The sequence below is a fragment of the Petaurus breviceps genome, unplaced genomic scaffold (assembly GCF_028583685.1).
Source record: "Petaurus breviceps papuanus isolate PSGF00001 unplaced genomic scaffold, PetGlider_PUasm1.0 126, whole genome shotgun sequence".
NCBI lineage: Eukaryota > Metazoa > Chordata > Mammalia > Diprotodontia > Petauridae > Petaurus > Petaurus breviceps.
This window is the reverse complement of record NW_027185655.1, coordinates 43206350-43228362: the sequence shown is the minus strand read 5'-3', so window position 1 is coordinate 43228362 and position 22013 is coordinate 43206350. Positions and strand designations below refer to the sequence as shown.

The 22013-nt window shown below is 38.2% G+C and overlaps 1 protein-coding gene across 4 annotated transcripts in view; it reads right to left on the bottom strand.

The window, feature by feature from the left end:
* The window catches only part of UGT8 (UDP glycosyltransferase 8), a 93487-nt gene that overhangs the window by 55666 nt on the left and 15808 nt on the right, over nt 1-22013 (bottom strand). For all 4 annotated transcript variants that reach the window (XM_069095509.1, XM_069095520.1, XM_069095489.1 and 1 more), the window contains exon 2: nt 5376-6199. In XM_069095509.1, coding sequence (XP_068951610.1) covers nt 5376-6197 — 822 coding nt within the window. In that variant the 5' untranslated portion in view covers nt 6198-6199. The remainder of the gene's footprint in view (nt 1-5375; nt 6200-22013) is intronic.

Sequence of the window (22013 nt, the reverse complement as noted above, 5' to 3'; positions counted from 1 at the left end):
GCCTCCGGTGTCTTATCACTGATAAAACTTTGAGCAATCCTGAGGAACATGGTTACACTTCTGCCAATTGACTTATCACACCCTTCAACATGGCCAGCATCCAGTAAAACTCTGAAGCGGGTCAAGCTTGTCTTCAGCACCCAATCATATTCCCTTCCACTGCCTTTCTCCCCCTTTGGCAGAGTACAGCTCAGCTGCACAGGGCTTCCATGAGTTTATCAACCTCCCTGTTTCATCCTGACTCCCATATAGAAAAACTAACCGAACAGAAAAAACAGCCCCCCCCTCCCCCAACCCTCTGGCATTAAAGTAAAATCTGCTGAGTTCATTCATAACAAAACTTATTAGCAAAAGGTACGAATGTGCATTACCAATAATAAGAGGACAGAAGGAAAGGAAATGAGCATTTATAAAATACCTACTCCAAGCCAGGCAACAATGCTTTACAAATATGACCTCACTTGATTAACAGGGCTCAGAGAAATTTCAACCACTTCATGAGTAATTCTACAGACCAACTTTCAAGCTTCAGTCTTGATCTCTGTTCAGAGATGCCAGAATCTTTTTCAACCAGAGAGAACTTGGTGAAGTTATGATAATAACAGGCTCCCACAGACCATATAGCATTTCTGTTTAATCATTAATACAAAGACCAGGAGGTATGTGTAGATGAGGACATTTAGCAAATACTGTTTAGTAACACTGCCAAGCAGGAAGGTACAGCTTTGTATTTATTAATAAAGTAATATCAGGAGGTTCAAGATGGTGGATGGGAAGGGAATAAATATTAGAGAAGGTGACTGTGGGGAAAAAATTGAGGCTCCCAAATGAGCGGCTTAGATAGAATGTGTTACATTCATGTCTCCATCTTTAAATGCCATTAAATCATATTAGCAACTAATAATTCTGTACAATAATTTAGAAATGGAGCAGACGATTGGAAAGTCTTCATTTCTCAGATCAGTTGGGCTGGCAAATCAGCCTTTTTGGACCTATGAACTCTGTGCCCAAATTCTCATCTGGATTCTTGATTCTACGGATGTTTCATAGGATCACAGATTTAAATCCGGTATGGATCTCAGAGATCATTCGATCAAACCTTTTTTTTTTTTTTTACAAATGAAAAACCAAGTCCCAAAGGAGAAGAGTCATTTGCCAAAGGTCTCATAAGCAAGTAGTGCACCCAGCATTCAAACCAGGCATTCTTTCTCCAAATTCCATGTACTTTCCGCTGTATCATGTTCAACCGTGAGCTAATGTACAATCCTTATCTATAACACCCTTGATAAGTGATAATCTCATCTTGGAACACTGATCTCACTGACTTTCAGGCAAAGTGCATTCACTGCACTTTGGGGTGCCTCTAATTGCTAGGAATCTTCCCCTTATTGAGCAGAAGCCTTCATCTCTATTATAACTGCTACTCAATGGTCCTAGCTGGACAGTCAGGAACCGAAAGAAATCAGGGGCAGGCCTGTCCTGTCTTTCTTTGTATTCCTAATCCTCAGCACAATGCCTAGCAGGTAGAAGGCATTTAATATATTTTTATTGACTTGTTGACTTCTATAAAATAACTCTTTAGATAAGCTCTTTGAATAACTTCTCTGTAATAACTTCTTTATAATAACTCTACATATTAACTCTTTTAAGTGAACTAAAATTATCTTTCTATCCACCCTTAAAACCTGATCTCTAACCAAAATAACACTAAGTTCCTTCAACCAATCTTCAAATGGCTCCGTTAGTTCATTAACAGTTATGATGCCAAGGACACCAAAATTCACCCCAAATATACTATAACTAATTTCCAGTTTCCCAGGTTAAGAAACTGATACACCAAAGCCTCATTTTAGTTACCATCTGATGGCTGACCCGATTAGAACATAGTATCTCCTGGAAGACAGGGGCAGTTTTTTGTCTTGGCATTTAGGCCAGTGCTCCATAAAGTTAATAAATTAAAGTGAAATGTATGATTTCACAAAAGGTTCATGAATAGGAGACCCATAAGTGGTTATTAAAATAAGGGAGCATAAACCTGATCTCTAGGACAGGGGTTCTTAACCTAGGGAAATGAGTGTGAATTTGTTTTTAAAAATATTCTGATAATTGTATTTCAACATAATTAGTTTCCCTTTATAATCCTATGCATTTTATTTTGTACATTTAAAAACATTATTTTCAGAAGGAGGTCCAAAGGATTCACCACACAAAAATGGTCAAGAATTTCTGCTCTAGACTGATCTTGGAGAGAAAAGCCATGACTTCACACACACACACACACACATACACACACACACACACACACACACACACATATCCTTTTGGGTGTTGTTAGCAACAAAACATGGAACTTCATGGAAATACTTAAGTTCCATTATCTGTAACAAATGTCGTGATGTCTTCCAGTTACAAAAACAGGATATATAATGAAACTCTTCAAGTTTTACATTCTAATCACAGGGACCTGTGGTTTCACTGATATGTGGAAATTCCCAATGATGGCACTCGGGTTGGCATTTTCACTTTACCAAAACATAAAAACTGTTTTGGGTAGGCTGAGCTCCAACTATGAAATTTAATTATTAACTCTCAAAATCATTTTCCCTCTTAGATCTGGTAGTTCCCTCATTCTAGAACCCACCCAAGTATCCTAGTTATAGGCTGAGGGATAGAAGGGGCCTTAAAGAACATTTAGTAAAACCCTCCCTCATTTGAAAGTTGAAAAGAGAGGAAAAGGCAAGGATAGAATTTGAAACTGCTAACTCAGAGCAATGTGCTGTCTACAATGGAGGTGGCAAACTCAAATGGAAAGTCATCCCCACAGTCTGTACTGCCTTAGTAAACCACAAATTAACATTATCCATGTTGCATTGCATTTTTTGTTAAATATTTTCTAATTCCTTTTTAATCTGGTCCAAACTTCCCTTGGGAGTTCTGCAGGTTGCCTGTAGCTAAGCATTACTCTTCCTCTCCCTATGTACTGACTCCTTCCCCGGTGTTCAAGTCTAACCCAAACAAACAAACATAATATTCTACTGACCCTGATGTATTCTCAAGATAAAGAATGATATCCTTCTTCCATTGTACTGAGAAATTAAAAAAAAAAGTAGTCTCTATTCATCATCTCCACAACTTCATCACTTATTCCCTCATCGATTCCTTGTACCTTGACTGCCCTGCTTCCTTGTATCGGTATTCCCAAAGAACCTGGCATACAGTAAACACTTGATAAGTGTTTTATCAGTTAGTTATACATACTAGCTGTTCCCACAATTGAATATGCTGTTTCCAAACTCTATATTTTCTGAAAACTTAGTTCACTTCTCCCTAAACTTAATTTTTCAAAATCCCTTTTCCTCCAAGACACAATTCAAGTGTGACCTTCTTCACAAAATGTCTGATTCCCTAAGCCGATTGTACTCCTGCCCCTCAAATCCTCCTACAATAATGTATGGATCTCCTCCACACATCTCCATCATCCTGCCTTGTATTATATTCCCCTGAATATGCTTCATAGTAAAATTCCACCCTAAATAAAATGTATGCTCCATCAAGCCAAGGATGATCTTTCTCTAAAAAATTAATCCTACAAGCTTGAGCCAGCTCAAACCTACCCAAGAGAGACCAGAGTTAAATTTCAGTAAACATTTACACTTCAGAAATAATCAAATTCTACAAATGAGGGCTTGATTTGTTTTGATGAGTGTTTACAATTAAAAAGGAAGAGATGAGGCTGCTAGGTGTCAAATGAATAGAGGACCAGCCCTGGAGTCAGGAGGACCTGAGTTCAAATCCGGCCTCAGACATTTGACACACTTACTAGCCATGTGACTTTGGACAAGTCACTTAACCCCAAAAGCCCTCCAAAAAGAAAAAAGGAAAAGAAAGGAAGAGATAAAACGAAATAATGTAAATCAAACTTCAAAAGCTTATCTTGTATACATTTTTCAATATCTTGCATATATATACATATTCATACACATATATATACACATATATATGCATACAAACATACATACATGTATATATATTCTGCCCTAGTAAGCCAACTGTTCAATGTTTACCAGCATACCTCTTTTGTACCTATGATAAGAAAGTATTCTGCAACATTCCACTTTTGATAATTTCTCAGAGGTACTAAGAGCGTAAAATGACTTGCTTAGAATCCCAGGGCCAAGATGTCAGCAGCAGAGCTTGGACTTGGGTCTTCCTGTGACACCCATTCTCTATCCACCGTAGCAAACTGCCTCTCACTTTGAAGAAGAATGGATTCTTCACATATATTTGTTTAATCAAGTTGTCTGGGGGCTATCTTTGCTTAACTGTGTAACAGTGGTTTCTTCAAAAAGAATGGCATTCAGGGTTGTGCCATGCATTAGTCCCAGGTTTTTTATTGTTCTCAACTCTCATATTTCTCATATATTGCTTATAAGCCATAAATATTTGTTTGATTTCTGTGTTTCCAAAAACTATGAAAGCCAGATGGCAATATCCTGGATATCCAAGGGGCAACTTATATCTCACTTAGATCTTTTTTATCTTTTTATGTTCCATATTCTTTCCCTTCCACCTCCTTGAGAAAACAAGCAATTTAATGCATCTCACTTATATTTAACCCCCTCCACACACCCATATCCCCCAATGAAGTAGGCATTAAGGTAATCCCAGGCACCTGGGAGAAGGAAACATTATCTTTGATGTTTCCAGCTTTCTCTGACCTCCCACCTACCATCAACTGCCCAAGTCTTGATGATTCATTTTATGAGTCCAATAGTTCTTGAAAACACCCTAATTCAGGCCATAATTACCTCTTTACTGTAACAGCAACCTCCTTACCTTCAGTTTCTGCTCCTGCCAATCCACAGGTCACACAACTGTCAACATCATCTTAGGATGATGTTACTCTCAACTGAAAGTGGGGACAATGTTGCTTGGGGGCAGTAACTGGAGACCAGCTGCCTTTAGAGTTGGGGGAGAGAATTCAAGGGAGCCCACAGGCAGGCACCAGCACATAGGCGCTCGAGCAAGCACACACACACACACACACACACACACACACACACACATATACTTGGCCAGGACTTCCATTTCTGAGGCCCAGCCAATCTAGCACACGGCACAGCCTCACATTACACAACTCCCTCATTCAGCCAGGGACATGTGCAAAAGCTAAAAGCACTTATGTGGATTCTGTGAGGCTCTGTGCTGTCTATACCTTTTTTTAAGATTGCCATTGGTCACTATCACAATTACCCCTTTCAATTTCCCACTGCAGTACTCTAGAAAACATTTTTAGGAATCTTCCATACCACCAATTCTCAAAAAATTGACCGTGAGAGTACAAAAAAATTACCGTAGAATTCAGCAAACCTTACTTCTGGTAGTGGGCTGGCAGGTTTGGTCAGGATTCCTCCGACGTAAACAACATTGGGTAGAGTGGGTCTTGGGAACTCCAGCGCCACGTCCGTACAAAGCATCCATAGGCTGGTCTCCTGAACCAAATCATACATGGATCTCACCGGGAGCAGGTTGTACTTTTTCATTATCCTTTCATATTTTGGAAGAACCAGATAGCTGATCCCTAATCTGGAAATGAGGTAAACACCGGTGTTTTTCATTCTGTCCAGAAAGTTCATATCATCTGTGAGAAGCGAGTTAAACTCTGGAACATAAGACAATGGCATAGGAGCCCCCACTTCAGCAGGGTACCAAAGACCTGTGGAGAACACTGCATACTTCACCCCTAAAAGATGGGCTATAACAAATCCACACATCTCATTAGGGTCCACCAGTAGCAAATCAAATTTTTCTTTTTTCAGGCCCTGCATCAGAGCACTATTGCCGACCATCATCTCACAGTTCTTAGAATAGTGGTCCAGTATGTCGAACAGTTCTAGTACCATAAATCTCCCAGAGAAAATATTTCGCATTTTGGACTGTAGGAAAGCATCTGAGGTGGTACTGTTAAAGATCCCTGGGTAGCGCTGGAGTCTGTAATGATTAGATGGCATGATGTCTCTGCCTTCGGACAGGAGAAACACTGTCTGGTGGCCTCTCTCATGTAAGGCTGAGGCCAAGGTCTTGAAAATGTACATATGGCTTTCAAACATAATTGGCGGCACAACGACGATTTTGGCAGCCTTTGCTAGTCCAATAGCACTCCACAGGAGTACGAAAAATGGAGTGTAAGACTTCATAGCTGAAATGACAACCAGAAAATGACTTTAAAACAGTTTACAATTCTTCAAACTGTTTAGAACTTTCAAAATAAAATACTGCACAATCATAAATTGACATTCCCAGTGAGATAATTTCAGATCAGTTGATAGTTTTTTATCCCCTAAGGACATATGTTTTTAATCCCCTTGTAAATATGAACTTAATATTATAATGTAATTAGCCTCATAAATTATAATTACAGCATTCACAACGGACAAAGCTGTCATAAACTAAACCACTCCAGCAGTGTGCATGTATCTATATCAGTTTTGCACCTTGAAATCCTCCTGGCTGTCCCTAAACAGCCTTTAGGGATATGGAAATTCGAGACAAATGACCTTCAAGGTTAAGCAACAAACATCACAATACCCCTCCCCACACGAATAAATATTTTAAATAATCAACAATTTTGTTCACTGTCACAGACAATGTAAATGTTAATGAGGAAGAAAATCTAAAACTTGTGATTTTTCACATTCTTACTTTAGATTATTTCAAATTATTTATTATTTTTCATATCAATCAGATAATTTATTCAGATTATTTCTAACCTATAGATCATTTTTCCACCCTTTATATTTAATCACTCCCTAATATTAAGTCAATGGTTACAACTGCTAACTATTCGGAGATTAAAGGAACAAATCTCAAAAAATAGGGATAGCGAAGCTCATAGTTGAGGATAAAAGTTGACCTGTTATAATAACTGTGTTTCTTCCATCCCAAAAGCTCTATATTAAAAGGTTCTCTACACTGGGATAGAGATGAAGTTTGTGATTTCATGGACACAGAGACTCTCAGGTAAAAACATTCCTTCTAACCAAACAGATCACAACCTCAAGTTTCAAGATTTTGCTCAGTGTGCTATGAAGTTAAGTGACTTACTCTCCGGTCATATACCAGTCTATGTCAGAAGGTAGATTAGAATCCAGCTATCCTAGGTTTTGAGACCAGCTCCAGCCACTACACCAAGCAGATGTTACTTTGCTTTTTTTTTTCTCTAAAACTCATTACGATCACCACACATCCTTTTTTCTCCTAATTGCCCTTAGTAGTAGTACCCTAGCATTTTCCCCTTTAGCAGCTTCTGTCAATAAACACATAACTTTGGACATTCGTCCAGGAATGAAGCTGAATAGCACAGCTACTGGTCACAACTGTTCCAAATGCCCCTGGCTCCATTCCACTACAGGAGCCTATTTGTGAATATAGTGCAAACAAAGCCCAGGAGGGCAGTTCTCCACCTGGAAAGCCCTATTTTCCACACCATCACCTGATTAGGTTAAATAAAAATGTCCAACACATCTTTGGCTACTTGTACAACAAATAGCCTGTTCTCTTTCTAAAGGGACTGATTACAAGGAGGGTACTGTGCCTTCTCTCTAGCCAAGCAACTTTGTGTAACTACAGGCTCAAAGTTAAAACTGATGTTCAAAATCAGAATATATTTTATATTTCATATATTAAATATACATATATAAACATTAATTCTGGGGGGATTAGAAAAGAGGTTTTATAAAAAGCTATTTTTATATACACGCTTATATAACTGAATTAAATTAACTTTCCTACCTGCACTGATTCCTACCACATACATTCTTTGTTAGCTCTACTTTCTCTACCACGTAAAACTCGAAGCATGTTAGGAGACAAGCAGCAGCAGTCATCTGACCAAGTTTGATAACATTAAGGCCTAAATGGTAATTGCACTTCACCTCAGGTTCTCACCCTCCACCAAAACCACACCCCAAAGAGCTCTTGACTTCCTGGTCATTTCCAAACCAGCACACCTGCACTCAGAGCCATCCTCTTCTTAAACCTCCCTCTAGAGCAAGAGCTGTGCCCCTGGGGCTTTGGACTGAGAGGTGATCATCATCTCCCTGGGCCAAGGCCTTCCACAGTTTTCTTTCATATTTTACCTTCAACAAATTAATGCACAGCTTCCTGAAGAGCTGTCTTGCTTACTTATATATATATATATATATATATATATATATGTATCCTAAGTTTAGAGCTGTACCTACAACATAGTAAGCATTTAATAAATGCCTTATTCATTCAGATGTGACACTGTACCTTTTACAGAAATTTAAATAAATGTATGCCTCACATAGGGACCTACAGACAGTAAGACCTAAGTTAAAATTAGCCTCAGACCCTAGCTATGAGACCCTGGGAAAGTCACTGAACTTGTTTGCCTCAGTTTCCCCACCCATAAAAAGAGGAATAATAAACTCTCAGGGTTGCTGTGAGGATCAAATGAGATAATACTTGTAAAGCACTCTGCATAGTGCCTGGAGCATGGTAAACACTAAGTTAGCTATTATATATACATTTCTCAATATACATTTCTGTGGAAGGCTTCTATTAATGGTAAATAGCTGGTCCACTGGAAATGCATTCAGTTCATTAAAAACCACAGAGCCTGGCAAGTTGGACAAGGGTATAAATAAGGTAGGGGGAAAAACTTTTCATGACCCTCTTCTTTCTGCATGCTATCAATCTCCCTGCATCCATCCTCTGTCCCCCCCTTCCATGTCAATAGCAGGAAAGGTAGGGGGTCCAAAGAGTTATAACACTAACCTCAACAACGAAAGGGATGGCAGCAACAGCTACATCAACAGTCGCTGTCACCAACAATAAATACTGTGCATTACTGCACGTCTGGCAGTGGTATACAGTGTCTGCCGTCGCTGGGCTTGCAAAGGTCTGCACAGACACTGGACAAACCTTATTCCACCTATCTCAGAACCAGAGAGGAGGGAACTTTGGCTCTTAGAAATAAGAGTTCAACAAGATGATTAGCAACTGTGCCATTTCGTTATATAACAATAATATAATTATACATAAATATAATATAAATTCTATAATAACAACAGTAATAATAAGTTACCATTTTGTGATGCTTTAAGGTTTGCAAAATTCTTTATAAATATTAACTAATTGTATCCTCACAACAACAATAGGAAGCAGGTGCTATAATTATGTCTTTTTTACAGATGAAACTCAGGCAAACAGAGGCTGTGACCTGGTCATCCTAACTTCAGGTTTGGTGCTTTATCCATTGTACCTAGCTAATTGATTCCTTCTCCCCAAAGTATTTTTCTCAAAAATTTATTATCCTTTCAGAAATATGTAAAAAGTCAAAGTAAATCATTACAACTTCATTATTTTTAAACAATCCCCTTTAAACTCAAGGGAAGCTAGATGGCTCAGTAGAGAGAGCACTGGGCCTGGAGTCAGGAAGGCCTGAGTTCAAATCTTGCCTCAGACACTTACAAGTGACTTGCCCGTTCATTCAACCCTGTCTGCCTCCGTTTCCTAATCTGTAAAATGGGCTGGAGAATGAAACAACAAACCCCTCCAGCATCTTTACCACAAAAAAACCCAAATGGAGTCATAAAGAATCATAAAATTAAAACAACTGAAAACAACTGATTCAAATTTGAGAGAATTCATTGTACAGGTTCTAAAGAGTCAGTCCTATTTCAAATCCCAATTTATTTTTAAACAGACAGCAATAATCACTGGTTGTATTAACTATAGGGTTTTCATTTTGATACTAGAAAAATGTGTTGATTAATGTTTATTAATGAGAAGTGCTAAAGATGTTAGGGTCCCAAAATATGGCACTAAAAGGTTACTAAGTGTAACTTTTACAATTCTTTTAAAATACACACGTGGTAATATTTGGATACCATACTGAAAACAGAATTAATGCCAGCTTTTCTAAATCTATTTTTCTTATTATATGACTTCAACGGATCTTATTTAATCAATATGGGTACTTAAAACCTGCAATCCACCTCTCCCTCTCCATCGTGTCGTACATGTCTTAACTCTTTTCCATGCATTCCTCTAAGTTCTGGGTGAGGGTGGTGGGGCTTCAGGAGAGGAGGGTCTACTCTCTCTTAGAGAACACATTTTTATCATATTTAATGTATAATGAAAGATAAAATGAACAAGTTAATCTTGTTAGGAAGGAAGACAGGAGAAAAGAGTAGAAAAATGAAGAAGTAAGGTGATAGGAACTGAAGAGGTATATCTTAAGTTAAATTATGGAAGCACTTTTAAACAAATTAACTTTGATGATATAGGTATTCATCACAATATTCCACACTTTTTATTTTGCTAATTTTTAGACAACAATTTTAGATAACAATCTTCTCCACTGAAGAAATAACTGAGAACTGTTCTTAGCTTTCATGGAAAAAAAAAATAAGATAATGAAAGTACTCTATTGAAAATATAATTCCCATGTTTCCAACTCTTCCTAATTAATAAGTACTATTTTATATATCATCTTAAAGTTTTAATTTATTCAACAAGTATTTATTAACTGTCTATAAATCAAGCATTATAAATAACATTTATATGGGGCGGCCAGGTAGCACAGCGAGTAAGAGCACCAGCCCCAGAGTCGGGATGACCTGGGATCGAATCCAGGCTCAGACACTTAGCACCCACCCAGAAACACCTGGCCGTGTAACCTTAAGCAAGTTACTTAACCCCAATTGCTTAGGGGTGGCCAGGTGGCACAGTGAGTAAGAGCACCGGCCCCAGAGTCCGGATGACATAGGATCAAATCCGGCTCTGATACTTAGCACCACACCCAGAAATAACTGGCTGTGTAACCTTGAGCAAGTTACTTAACCCCAACTGCTTTAAAAAAAATAAAATAAAAATGCTATTTATAACAATTAAAATAATTAACAACAATTAAATCCTCCCTGCTCCCAAGGAATTACATTCTTTTGAGGTCCATAGCTAAGTAAATACAAAAAAAAATACAAGGTTTATATATATACTGGCTTCATGTCAAAGGTAGCCCTTCAACAGGGTCTGGAAAGGATGCTCTGCATTCTCTAAGAACGTGACCACAGACTGAGAAGAGGCTGAGCACCAGAGTCCTCTCATTGAAAAGCAAGCTGACCCATTTAGAGAGTATGGGAAGGAGATTAATGTACTGTTAATTTTCAGGTATGATGGAAAATTATATTAAGTCATTTTGGGGGGGTAAAGCAATGATGAAAAGGAGGGGGAGGAAAACCAAGAAGAAAGAAGAAGAAATTGGTAAAAATAGCATTTTTTAAAATGAGAGTTTTGGTGATAAAAGTTACCTGAGACCTATTTCTTCAAAAACTAAGTAGGCCTGCATATGCAAAAGTATAGACGTTTAAAAAGAACAAGCTGGGAATGATGTGTTTTTGAGGTTTATTTCACTTTAATTATCCAATCTGAGAATGCTGAATAAATTCACTATATAATACTTAGAATGGGTACCTCTAATGTTTCCGTCATTTGGAAAGAAACAGACTACTTGCTGGCTTCACTGTCTGATCCAGGGGTGGGGAACCTGTGGCCCTCTAGGTCCTCAAGTGTGGCCCTTTGACTGAATCCAAACCTCACAGAACAAATTCCCTTAATAAAAAAGATTTGTTCTGTAAAACTAAAAGGTTGCAGGTTCCCCAACCCTTATTAAATCCCTACTCTTCTATCTCCTGTGCTGAAGACCCTGATCCTCCCCTTGCAAAGGATGCTCACCAAGGACCCATCCTTGAATCCATTTTACCTACAATCTGTCTCTGTATGTGTCTGTGAGTGTGTGTCTCTCTCTGACACACCCTCATGTACCTTCATTCCCATGGCCTTCAAGACTACTATAAAGATTAACTTCTGAATGTTTATCACCTGATCTAATCTTTCTTCTAAGTCCCTATAGCCCTCATTACAAGATACTTTTACATAATTCTCACCAGCATGTCAAACTTAATGTGTCCAAAGGTAAAACTCAGCATTATTTCCCATCTCCCTCAAACACCATTCTCATTTTAAAATTATGATCTGTGTTGAGGATACCTCCCGGTTTCCCAAGCTTGAAATTCTAAAGTCACCTTTGGTTTTTCCTCTCCCCAAAGTCTCCTATTTAAATACTGAATAGGACCTATCACGTCCACCTTTGAAATGTGTCTTGTATACCTCCTCTCCTCTTTTTTTTTTAAAAGTAGTTGGGGTTAAGTAACTCGCTCAAGGTTACATGGCCAGTTATTTCTGGGTGTGGTGCTAAGTATCTGAGCCCGGAATTCAATCCCCAGGTCATCCCAAAACTGGGGCCGGAGCTCTTACTCGCTGAGTCACCTAGCTGCCCCTCCTCCTCTTGATCAAGATTCTCACCATCCTAGAAGATTCCTCCACACTATTCACCTGACTACCACAATAGGCTCCTTCCTGCCTATATTATTTCCCCTTTCCAATCCATCCTCTACTACTGTTGTCAGAATAGAGTGTGCCATGGGATAATTATTATTTCCCTTTCAATATTAATAAATTTCTGCCAAGTTTTAAAACCCAACTTAAATGTCTTTTGCTAGTTCCCTCCCCATCCCCACCCCCATTGTTTCTCTTTCCGGAACTGCTGAAAAAATTATGGTATGGAGATGTAATGGAATAGTATTGAGCTTTTAAGAAATGAAGGATTGTTTTCAGAAAAACCTAGGATTGCTGCATAGACTGATACAGTATGTAACGAACTGAAGCAGGAATGCAATATGTACTATAATAATATTGTTTTTTAAAGACTTAAGAACACTCAATAATGCAATCATGATCCCAGAGGACTTATGAAAAATGTTATTCAACTCTTGACAGAGAAGTAATAGGCTAATTATGAGGAATGGGACAGACATTTTTGGTCACGAACAATGTGATAATTTGTTTTGCTTGACAACTCTTAAATTCTACAAGATGTCTGTCTGTCTGTCTCTCACCTCCCCTCTTCCTTCTTCTCTCTTCCTCTTTTCCTTTTTCTGCCCTACCCCCTCCTCCATCCCTCAGTGTTGAAGGGGAAAAGGATAAATGCTTGCTAGGTTTTTTGGTTTTTATTTAAAGATCAATTACTTAGAGTTACTATGTCTAAAAACAGGGATAACTAGTTGTAAATGTATACCTTTTGGACTTGATGATGCTTAAAATAAAGTGAATAAACTGTTTTTTTTTAATAAATAAAATTTTAAAACGGGAAAAAAAATACTACCTTCTCCAAGAGCCATACTCCTCAAATGTCATATAATATTTTATGGTCTAACTTTTTAATGTTAAATTTTAACCATGTTGTTTTGCCTATTTTCTATTTCTGCATGTATCACATCCCCCTACAAGATTTCAAATTTCTTGAGAGGAACAATGTCATATTTAAATGTTCTATCTTTCCCAACAGATTAGCACAGAGCTCTGTATAAAGTATCATGGATAGGGTGTTCCTGGAGAGCTCTCTAGTTAATAAAATAATAATAACAACAGTAGCATTTATATGTCACTTTAAGGTTTGAAAAGCATGTATGTGTGTGTGTGTGTGTGTATAAATATATATATATATATATATATATATGTATTATCTCATGTAATCCTCACAACCACCCTGTTACTTTATTACCCCATTTTACAGATGAGATAACTGATTTTGGGGTGGCTAGGTGGCACAGTGAATAGAGCACCGGCCCTGAAGTCAGGAGGACCTGAGTTCAAATCCAACCTTAGACACTTGACACACTTATTAGCCATGTGACTTTGGGCAAGTCACTTAACCCCAATTGCCCTCCAAAAAGCAAAAAAAAAAAGAGAGAGAGAGAAAACTGATTTTAAGTCCAGCACTCTCATTAACTGAACCATCCAACTACTTTGTAACTGGTAAAGTAAGTTTCCAAAAAAGTTAAGTATTTGTCTTTATGGTTCCTCCTTGCTTCAAGATATATAAAGTAGCCTCACAACAGAACTTAGGGAAAGTACTGATAACTTTTCTAACTAAGCAAATGAAGCAGGCTGGAGGGTACATTGCCCTCTCCTTCCCACAACTCCAGAGGGAGCAAATGGGCTTGCTGTGGGATGACTGATTTTATACAACAGGTTTATAATTGACTCCAGTTAACTGGACACTGAGAAAGTTGTAAAGGTTGAGTGTGTTTTAATGACTAATCGGACGGCTAAACAAAACTATTTTTAAAGGCCTTGAATTCCTGAAACATGCTTTTGGGAAACAGTCCTGAAATCTGATTAACAAGGCCTGAGCAGGGTTTGTTTCAGATATATGAATCTGAAACCAATGAAGAAATCAATCCCTTAGGAAACATACCTAATTTGGGGATTAGGTTTATATAATTATATAAGATTATATAATTATACAATTATATAAATATAACTTTATATATATATACATATATATATATATATATATATAAGATTATATAAAATCCTGAAGCCATATATATATATTTGGATGATTCCCCAAAAGGCCCACCTTCTGCTAAATCTGAGTCTAGAGAATTAGCGATCATAAGATTTAAAGCAGTAAAGAATTACAGAAAATATCTCTAGGCCAATCGCTTCTTTTAATGTATGAGGAAACCATAGCTCAGGAGTTTAAAAACTTACTCAAGGCTACATAGGTAGTGATTTCAGGACTGTAGATCACAAAGGAAGTGGTAAGTAGCAAGGTCAAGATACTGACCCAGGTGCTCTAACATCAGAACCAGTGTCTCCCTTCTCTCTACTCTAGCACATTACTGTGAAGCTCAAATATTATTACCTTTGGAGGTACTGAGAAGGGGAAGAAGAGGGGAACCTCATAGAAAGAAACAGATATAAGAATTTTTCATGTAGGAAAGCATTTTAGCACTTAACATTCTCTTTCTCCACTGATAATCCAGCAGATTGCCTAGACAGTGGTGGCCACTTCATTAATATTTGTTGAACTGATTTCAATGAGTACATGATAAATCTGTAGGTTGGAACATTTAAAGGCTACAGATTAAATCTAGTTCACAGTAAATGGTTGAACCTTCCTCCAAAATACTGCAGGATTAAATATTTTTTCAGTTTCCTGGCTAGAAAAGCAGCGAGGTGTTCTGGGGACTATGAACAAAATGATTGGAGTAAGGACAATAAAAGGTGTTTATGGCATACAGCAGCCCTTTCTCAGCCTGAGGTGCTACACTACACTGTTTTCAAAAGGAGATGGGTTAAGAAAAACAAATATTTACAACCCAGAAGTCAAGGTGTGGGGGCAGGTTCTTGATGCTAATTAAACAACTTCTATCTTTAAATTGAGGTTTACAGTAACAAAGGTTTTTTTTTTTTACATCTATCTTCTAATTTGATTAGCCAAACAACCCAGATGAGGAGCATTACTATCTTTTCCTCAGTCCGAATCTCCCTTAACGTTTTCTATCGATCAATATCATTCTGCCCCCTCTATGGGCCAGGCACTGGGCTAGGTGCTGAATTATAAGTACAGAGAATGAATAAGTCTGATTTGAATTCTAAAGGGGGAGACGAAAAGTCCATATAAAAATATAAAAAAGTATAAAGTTAGTATATATGAAGAAAGAAAAAATCCAACTTACATTCTAAAAGGTTGAAGATAAAAAGTCCATATAAAAAGAACAAAGTTAGCACATAAATATGAAGTTAATATTTATACTGACTGCAATAAATATAAGGTAATTTGGGAGGAGGGCATTAGCTGCTAGAGGGATTATGAATGGTTTCATGCAGAAAATACCTAAGCTCTATGTGTGTATGAGCACGTGTGTGTGTGTGTGTACCCCTAATTGACCTCCTACCTATCTGACCACTCCTCTGTGTCCTTTGCTGATTTATCCACCATCATGCCCTTTAAGTGTGGCCAATAATCAGTTAGTTCCCCCGCCCCCCCTCTCTCATCTGAATGGTGATGAGTGTTAAACCCAAAGTAGCTGACGAAATTACCAAGAGGGAAGGAAGATGACCCAAGCCAGAATTCTGATGAATACCTCCAGGTAAGGGCAAAGGAGGCTAAAAAGGAGCGGGTCAGACAGATAAGAGGCCAACCAGGAGAAAGAGCATCACAAAAATTCAGAGAAACAGCAGGTATCCAGGAAGACATGTCCAACACTATCCAATGCAGCAGAAATTGAAAAGGATTAGGACTGAAAAAAAAAAATCAATGGATTTGGAACACCTGGTAATTTGAGAAAAGTAGCTTTTCAGTTGAGAGATGAGGTCAAAAGCCAAATTACAAATCAACTTAGCAAGCATTTGTTCCCACAGGTACTGTGCCAAGTGGAGTGGTTCAAAAAAGGCAAAGAAGAGTCCCTAACCTCAGAGCAGAGGGAGCACGAAAAGCCACCATGCAAACAATTATGCATACACCAAATAAATACAGAGTGCACTTTTAAAGGGAAACCAGTCGGATTAAGGAGAACCAGAAAAGCCTTCATGCAGAACATGGGACTTGAGCTGAGATCTGGAGGAAGTCAAGGGGGAGATATGGGGACCAGAGTCCCAAGCGGGAGGGACAACCAGGGAAAGTGCCTGGAATTGATGGTGGTTGTGTTTGAGAAACAGCAAGGATAAGGAAAGGTGACTGGAAAGGCAGGAAGGGGCCATAATATTGTAATGTCTTTGAAAAGGCCTTTAAAAGTCATCTAGAGAAGGGTGAGGAAACAAGGAGAGGGGAGGAATTGGAGTCACTGAATGCAGGCAGTGTTTTTTAAATGATTTTGGCTAAGAAAGGGAGACGTTTAGGATAATTCGAGGGGAGAGTAGGATCTGGTCAAGTTTTTCTTCTTTTTTTTTAAGAATACAGGAGATCTGGGAAAATCTGAAAACATTAGGAGAGGAACAAAGTGAAAGGGAGAGGTTGGAGACTGGAGAGAGGAGGGGTTAGTGAGGATACAGTCTGCTGGAGAAGATGAAAGAGGATGAGATCAAGGAAACATGGGAGGGGGAGAGGTGACCCTATCAATATCATACTCTTTGTGAAAGACCAGGTGGGGAGAGGGCAAGAGAGGGAGATGTGTCTGAAATGAAGAGAACAGAGGGAGCTCATATCTAATGCCCTCAATTTTATCAGAGAAGTGGGCAGAAAAGGTCCTCAGCTAAGAGGGGAATGAGGGAAGAAGGGGATTCAGAAGGGAAAATTAGATTTGCAGTAGCTTCTGTGGGGAATGATATCAGTAATCAATTAGTCAGGAATAATAAAACTACCCTGCAGCAGTGAGAGTCCAATTAAGATGGATAATATAAATTCAGTATGGCTGAAAGACTTCCTCCAAGTTTGTTCATGGAAATATCTAGGAAAATCCAGGACTGGGGTTTGGCAAGAGCAGTATTAGGACAAGGAACCAAGAAATTCAAGAACAGAGGGCAGTGTGGATTTAAAATAGCTATGTAATGGGTTGAGGTTGGAGAGGAAGGAAAGTGAAATCACAGCAAGACATGGGAAAAAACAGAGAGGTAAAAAGAATGGAGGTTTTGAGGAGAACAAAGAGCAGATATAGAAGGGATGAAGTAGATCTTTAATTGTGGCTGAGGTAAAGGACTAGATTATGTGGTAACTCTGGTCAAAGAGGTTGAGGAAATCGGAGGTTAAAGAGTGTGGGGGCACATGTACACCAAAGGCCAGGGGATGAGGATTAAAGGAAGATGGTGAGTCAGGGGCTGAACTCCTCGAGAAAGAAGAGAGAAAGGTCACTCGACTCCACTGACCACCCCTGGTAGCACCACCACCAACTTCTTTGCTTTTTGAAATTTCTCTGCTCACTTAGCTTCTAAGACACCAAACTCTCCCCTACTTCTCTGACTGATCAGTCTCTGTTTCTTCTTTCCAGTACCTTGTGAATGGAGGATGGGAGGGATACTCCCCTAGGCCTTCTCTTTCCTCTGTTCACCCTTGATGGTGCTGTGAATTTCAAATTATACAAATAAAGTGACTAAAACGTCCATACCCACTGAACCACAGATTTCACTACTAGGCACATACTCATTAATAAGAAAGTCTCCACGTGCACAAAAATATTTATAGGAGCATTTTTTAAGATAGCAAAGATTTGGGAACAAAGTAGATGCCCACCAACTGGGGAATAGCTAAACAAACTGTAGCGTGTGAATGTAATGGACTATTAATGTGGTTTAAAAAAAATGATTTGTGTGATGAATACAGAGAAACATGGAAAGATCTCTATGAACTGACACAGGATGAAATAAGCAGAGTCAAGAAAACAATACACATAATAACAAAGACAATGTAAATGGAAAGATCAAAAGTAAATGCTATAAAATTATAAAGGATAAGCATGGCTCAAAAGAAGAGATATAAGGAAGCGCACCCACTCCACTCCTTTGCACAGGCAGGAAGATCCATGAACACTGTATTTTTAGACTTTCTTGATGTATTTAGGTAAGTTATACTGACTTCTTTTTTCCTCTTTTCCTTATTTGATCTTTTTTTATAAAAAATCTAAGACAAGAAAGTGGAAAGGAAGGATACTGGGGAAAGTTACGCTGATGTTAAAAAAATAGATCAATAAACATTTATTTTAAAAAATAATTCAGTCTACCTATCCAGAAAGAAAAAAAAAAAACACTAGATAAAGAATTGTCCAAACTATGATATGTAGTTGTATAACAAATCTATAATGCGGGTTATATTTCATATGGCCTGAAAGATTTTGCAGATATAATAGCACTGGTTCAGAAATGAGTAAGAAAATGAATGACACTGCATTGGAGGAATTCAACAGTACTTTTCATGACCCTAAACTTCCTGCCTGAGACAAAGGTATGTCTTTTTTGTATAAATATTCTTCCAGCAGGGCTGTGATTGTTCCAGTATGTCTGTGAAGCCTGACAAATTCAAATGGTGGATCACAGAGGAATGCGGAGGTGCATGGTAGGTAGCATAAACAATAGACAAGCCCCATGCTCTACTGCAGTGGTGTCAAACTGAAACAGAACTGGCTGCCGAGGCTCTCCTCGTAACTTAGAAATACACAAATAAACATTACATATGTTGTACTCTATTCTTTAAATTTTGTTAAAATTTCCTAATCACATTTTAATATGATTTGAGCTACCTTAGGCTCCCTGGTTGCTGTCAGCTTGACACGTATGTCTACTGGTATCCATGCAATGACAAGAGATACAGAGCATGGCAGCCAGAATGTAGGTTACTATAGACTTTATGTCAGAACGTGCACAAGAATTGACCAGGATGAGAAAGCATAAACTACTATACTGCACATGTACGCATACATATGTAGACACACAGAAATATGTGCACATATGTACATGTAGTTAGGCACTGACCTATATGCACACGCACATGGACATATATGCACATGTATATACACATAGGTATGTGTGCACACAGTTCCAAGTCAGCGAAGTTTTAAGTTATTAAAATACTACATATATGTTATGTATGTAAGCATGCATGCATGTATATGTATGTACATATACCTTATAGAATAAGATGTAGGGTGCTTCCCCCCACCACTACAGCTAAGACCAGCTTGGTACAATTTATCCTTTATGTCATGCCATCATATGACAGTCAAGCATTCAAAGAATGATAAAGAATTTCTTTGTTTAGTTTCTGGTGTCATCCTGTAACAAATAAGAAAATTTTAGTAAATCACATGAATGGATTCACAAAATAATGTATTCTGAATTCTACCAGGTGTTAAAATTAAGAGACAGACAGACAGATAGATAGATAGATAGATAGATAGATAGATAGATAAATGAAACGTAGCTTAATTCTGGCAATGATCAAATTCTATTAGTGCTCTTCAAATCTCTAGTCAGTATATCATTATTTTAGGAAGCCAGAAGTATTCTGGGGAAAAGAGAATCTAGTCAAAAGCTCATATCCTCCAACAATAACCTAATTATCCTATGAATGAAACAGTATTCTGGTCTTTTGATTTTAAATACTTCGGGGTTTCTTTCCCTCTCTAAAACAACTATGATGGTTAATAATAATTTGCTTTTGTCTTTGATGGCTCTAGGCCCCACAAAATTTGTTTGCTTTTTATTTTGTTAGTACTCTATTTACCTTCCATTCGCAAATCTCAGTAGCTTTTAGGGATTTCCTACATTATCCAGGTTGGCAATCTAAACAAATCAGAAAATGGTCACTTGGCTTCATTTTGCTCTGCTAATACCTGGTATGTCCCTATCTGGGCATTCTTCTAGGCAAACAACATCAACAGGAGGGAAAAAATGACAAGACTTAGTAATAGATCAGATATTGGGAATTAATTAATGGGGGGAGGGGAAACTATAAGAACAGTGATACTGCTGGTAAGAAATGGAACAGTTGGGCTACTGATCCAGGAAGGAGGGAAGAGTGAAGATTCTTTGTAGGCACATGGGAAAGTGGAAATGGAGCACAGCTGAGACTTCAGGGTTGAAGATGTAGTTTTCAGAATTATCACCACAGAAGTCACAGGAATGGAAGTAAATATGGAAACAGAAGAGTAGACTGCTCAGGACCAAAGTTTCAGAGGCAATTACTGTAAAGGAGCTGAAAGAACAGGCAGCAAGAAATAGAGGAGGAGTGATCAGAGCAGTAGAAGGAAACAACAAAAAGACCTTTCAGGAACACAAAAGGCAGAATAACTAGGCAAGTATGGTGTTGACCCTAAGTGCTTAAATGTAAGCACCAAAGGCTACATATCTTATTCAAAGCCTAGGGAGGCAAGACCACTAAAATCCAACACGTTCTACAGGTTGTACAACGGGAGATGAAGAGTGGAAGCCCATGAACAACTCCATCTATGGCTCCATTTTTATACACAGGCTGACGTAAAGATTTTATCTTGACTTTTCGTGAATTCTGAAAGATTAAATAGCACTCAAAAGGCAACTGAAGTTATATCTTTTTTCTTTATAATGTCAAATGAAAACATGAACTTATGAGACAGGTAAGTTTGAGGTTGTTTCATTTTACAAAAGGACTAAGCCCCTTTAGTAAATTGAAAATGACTGGATTAAAAAAAACCCTAATAATTAGAGAAATGAAAATTAAACAATACTGAGATATTACTTTGTACCAATAGATTGGCAGAGTTGACAAAAAAGAAAAATGACAAGTGCTGGAGGGGCTGTGGAAAAACAGGTGTTTTAAATACACTGGTGGTAGAGCCATGAACTAGCCCAACAATTCTGGAAAGCAATTTGGAACTATACCCAAAAGAAGAAATCAAGGAAAGAAGAAAAGGACCATATATGTACAACAATATTTGTAGTACATATATAGTTCTTTTTTGTTGAGGCAAAGAACTGGAAACTGAGAGGATGCCAATCAATCAGGGAAATAATGAACAAGTTATGGTATATGAATGTGATGGTGACAGAGTATGGGCTTTGGACCCCTACCCCTTTGAATTTTCCCATGAATTCCAGGAACCTAACCCCTGAACTCAGATCCCTGGATTCACCACAGGCATTGGCAAATAGTCCTTTTAACTATCCTTTAATTGTGGCCCACCTATATGAACCTGGCCCACCCTAGATCACCATTCCTTGATTCTATCTAGACCCACTCCTTGACCACTGTATATAAGGGTCCATCTTGCCCCCATTAGATCACTCACATTCCTTAAGTTCAGTTATAGTGGTATCACAAAGGCTCAGATTCTTAAAATCTATCCCACCTCAATTGGTGTTTTAATAACTCTTGTCTCTGAATAAAGAAGGCTTTTGAGTTTAATTCTTTCGAGGCGGGACCTATATCTTTTGCCCTTGAATCCTGGGGTTCCCATCATCCCCCCAGACCTCAACAATGGGACGCTACTGTGCTTTAGGAAATGTTGAAAGGGATGGTTTCAGAAAAACCTGGGAAAACTTGTATGAACTGATACAAAGTAAAGTGAGTAGAACTAGGAGAACAATTCATATAATAACAATAATACAGTAAAGATGATCAGCTTTGAAAAATTTAGGAACTCTGACTGACAAAACTACTTTGTCGC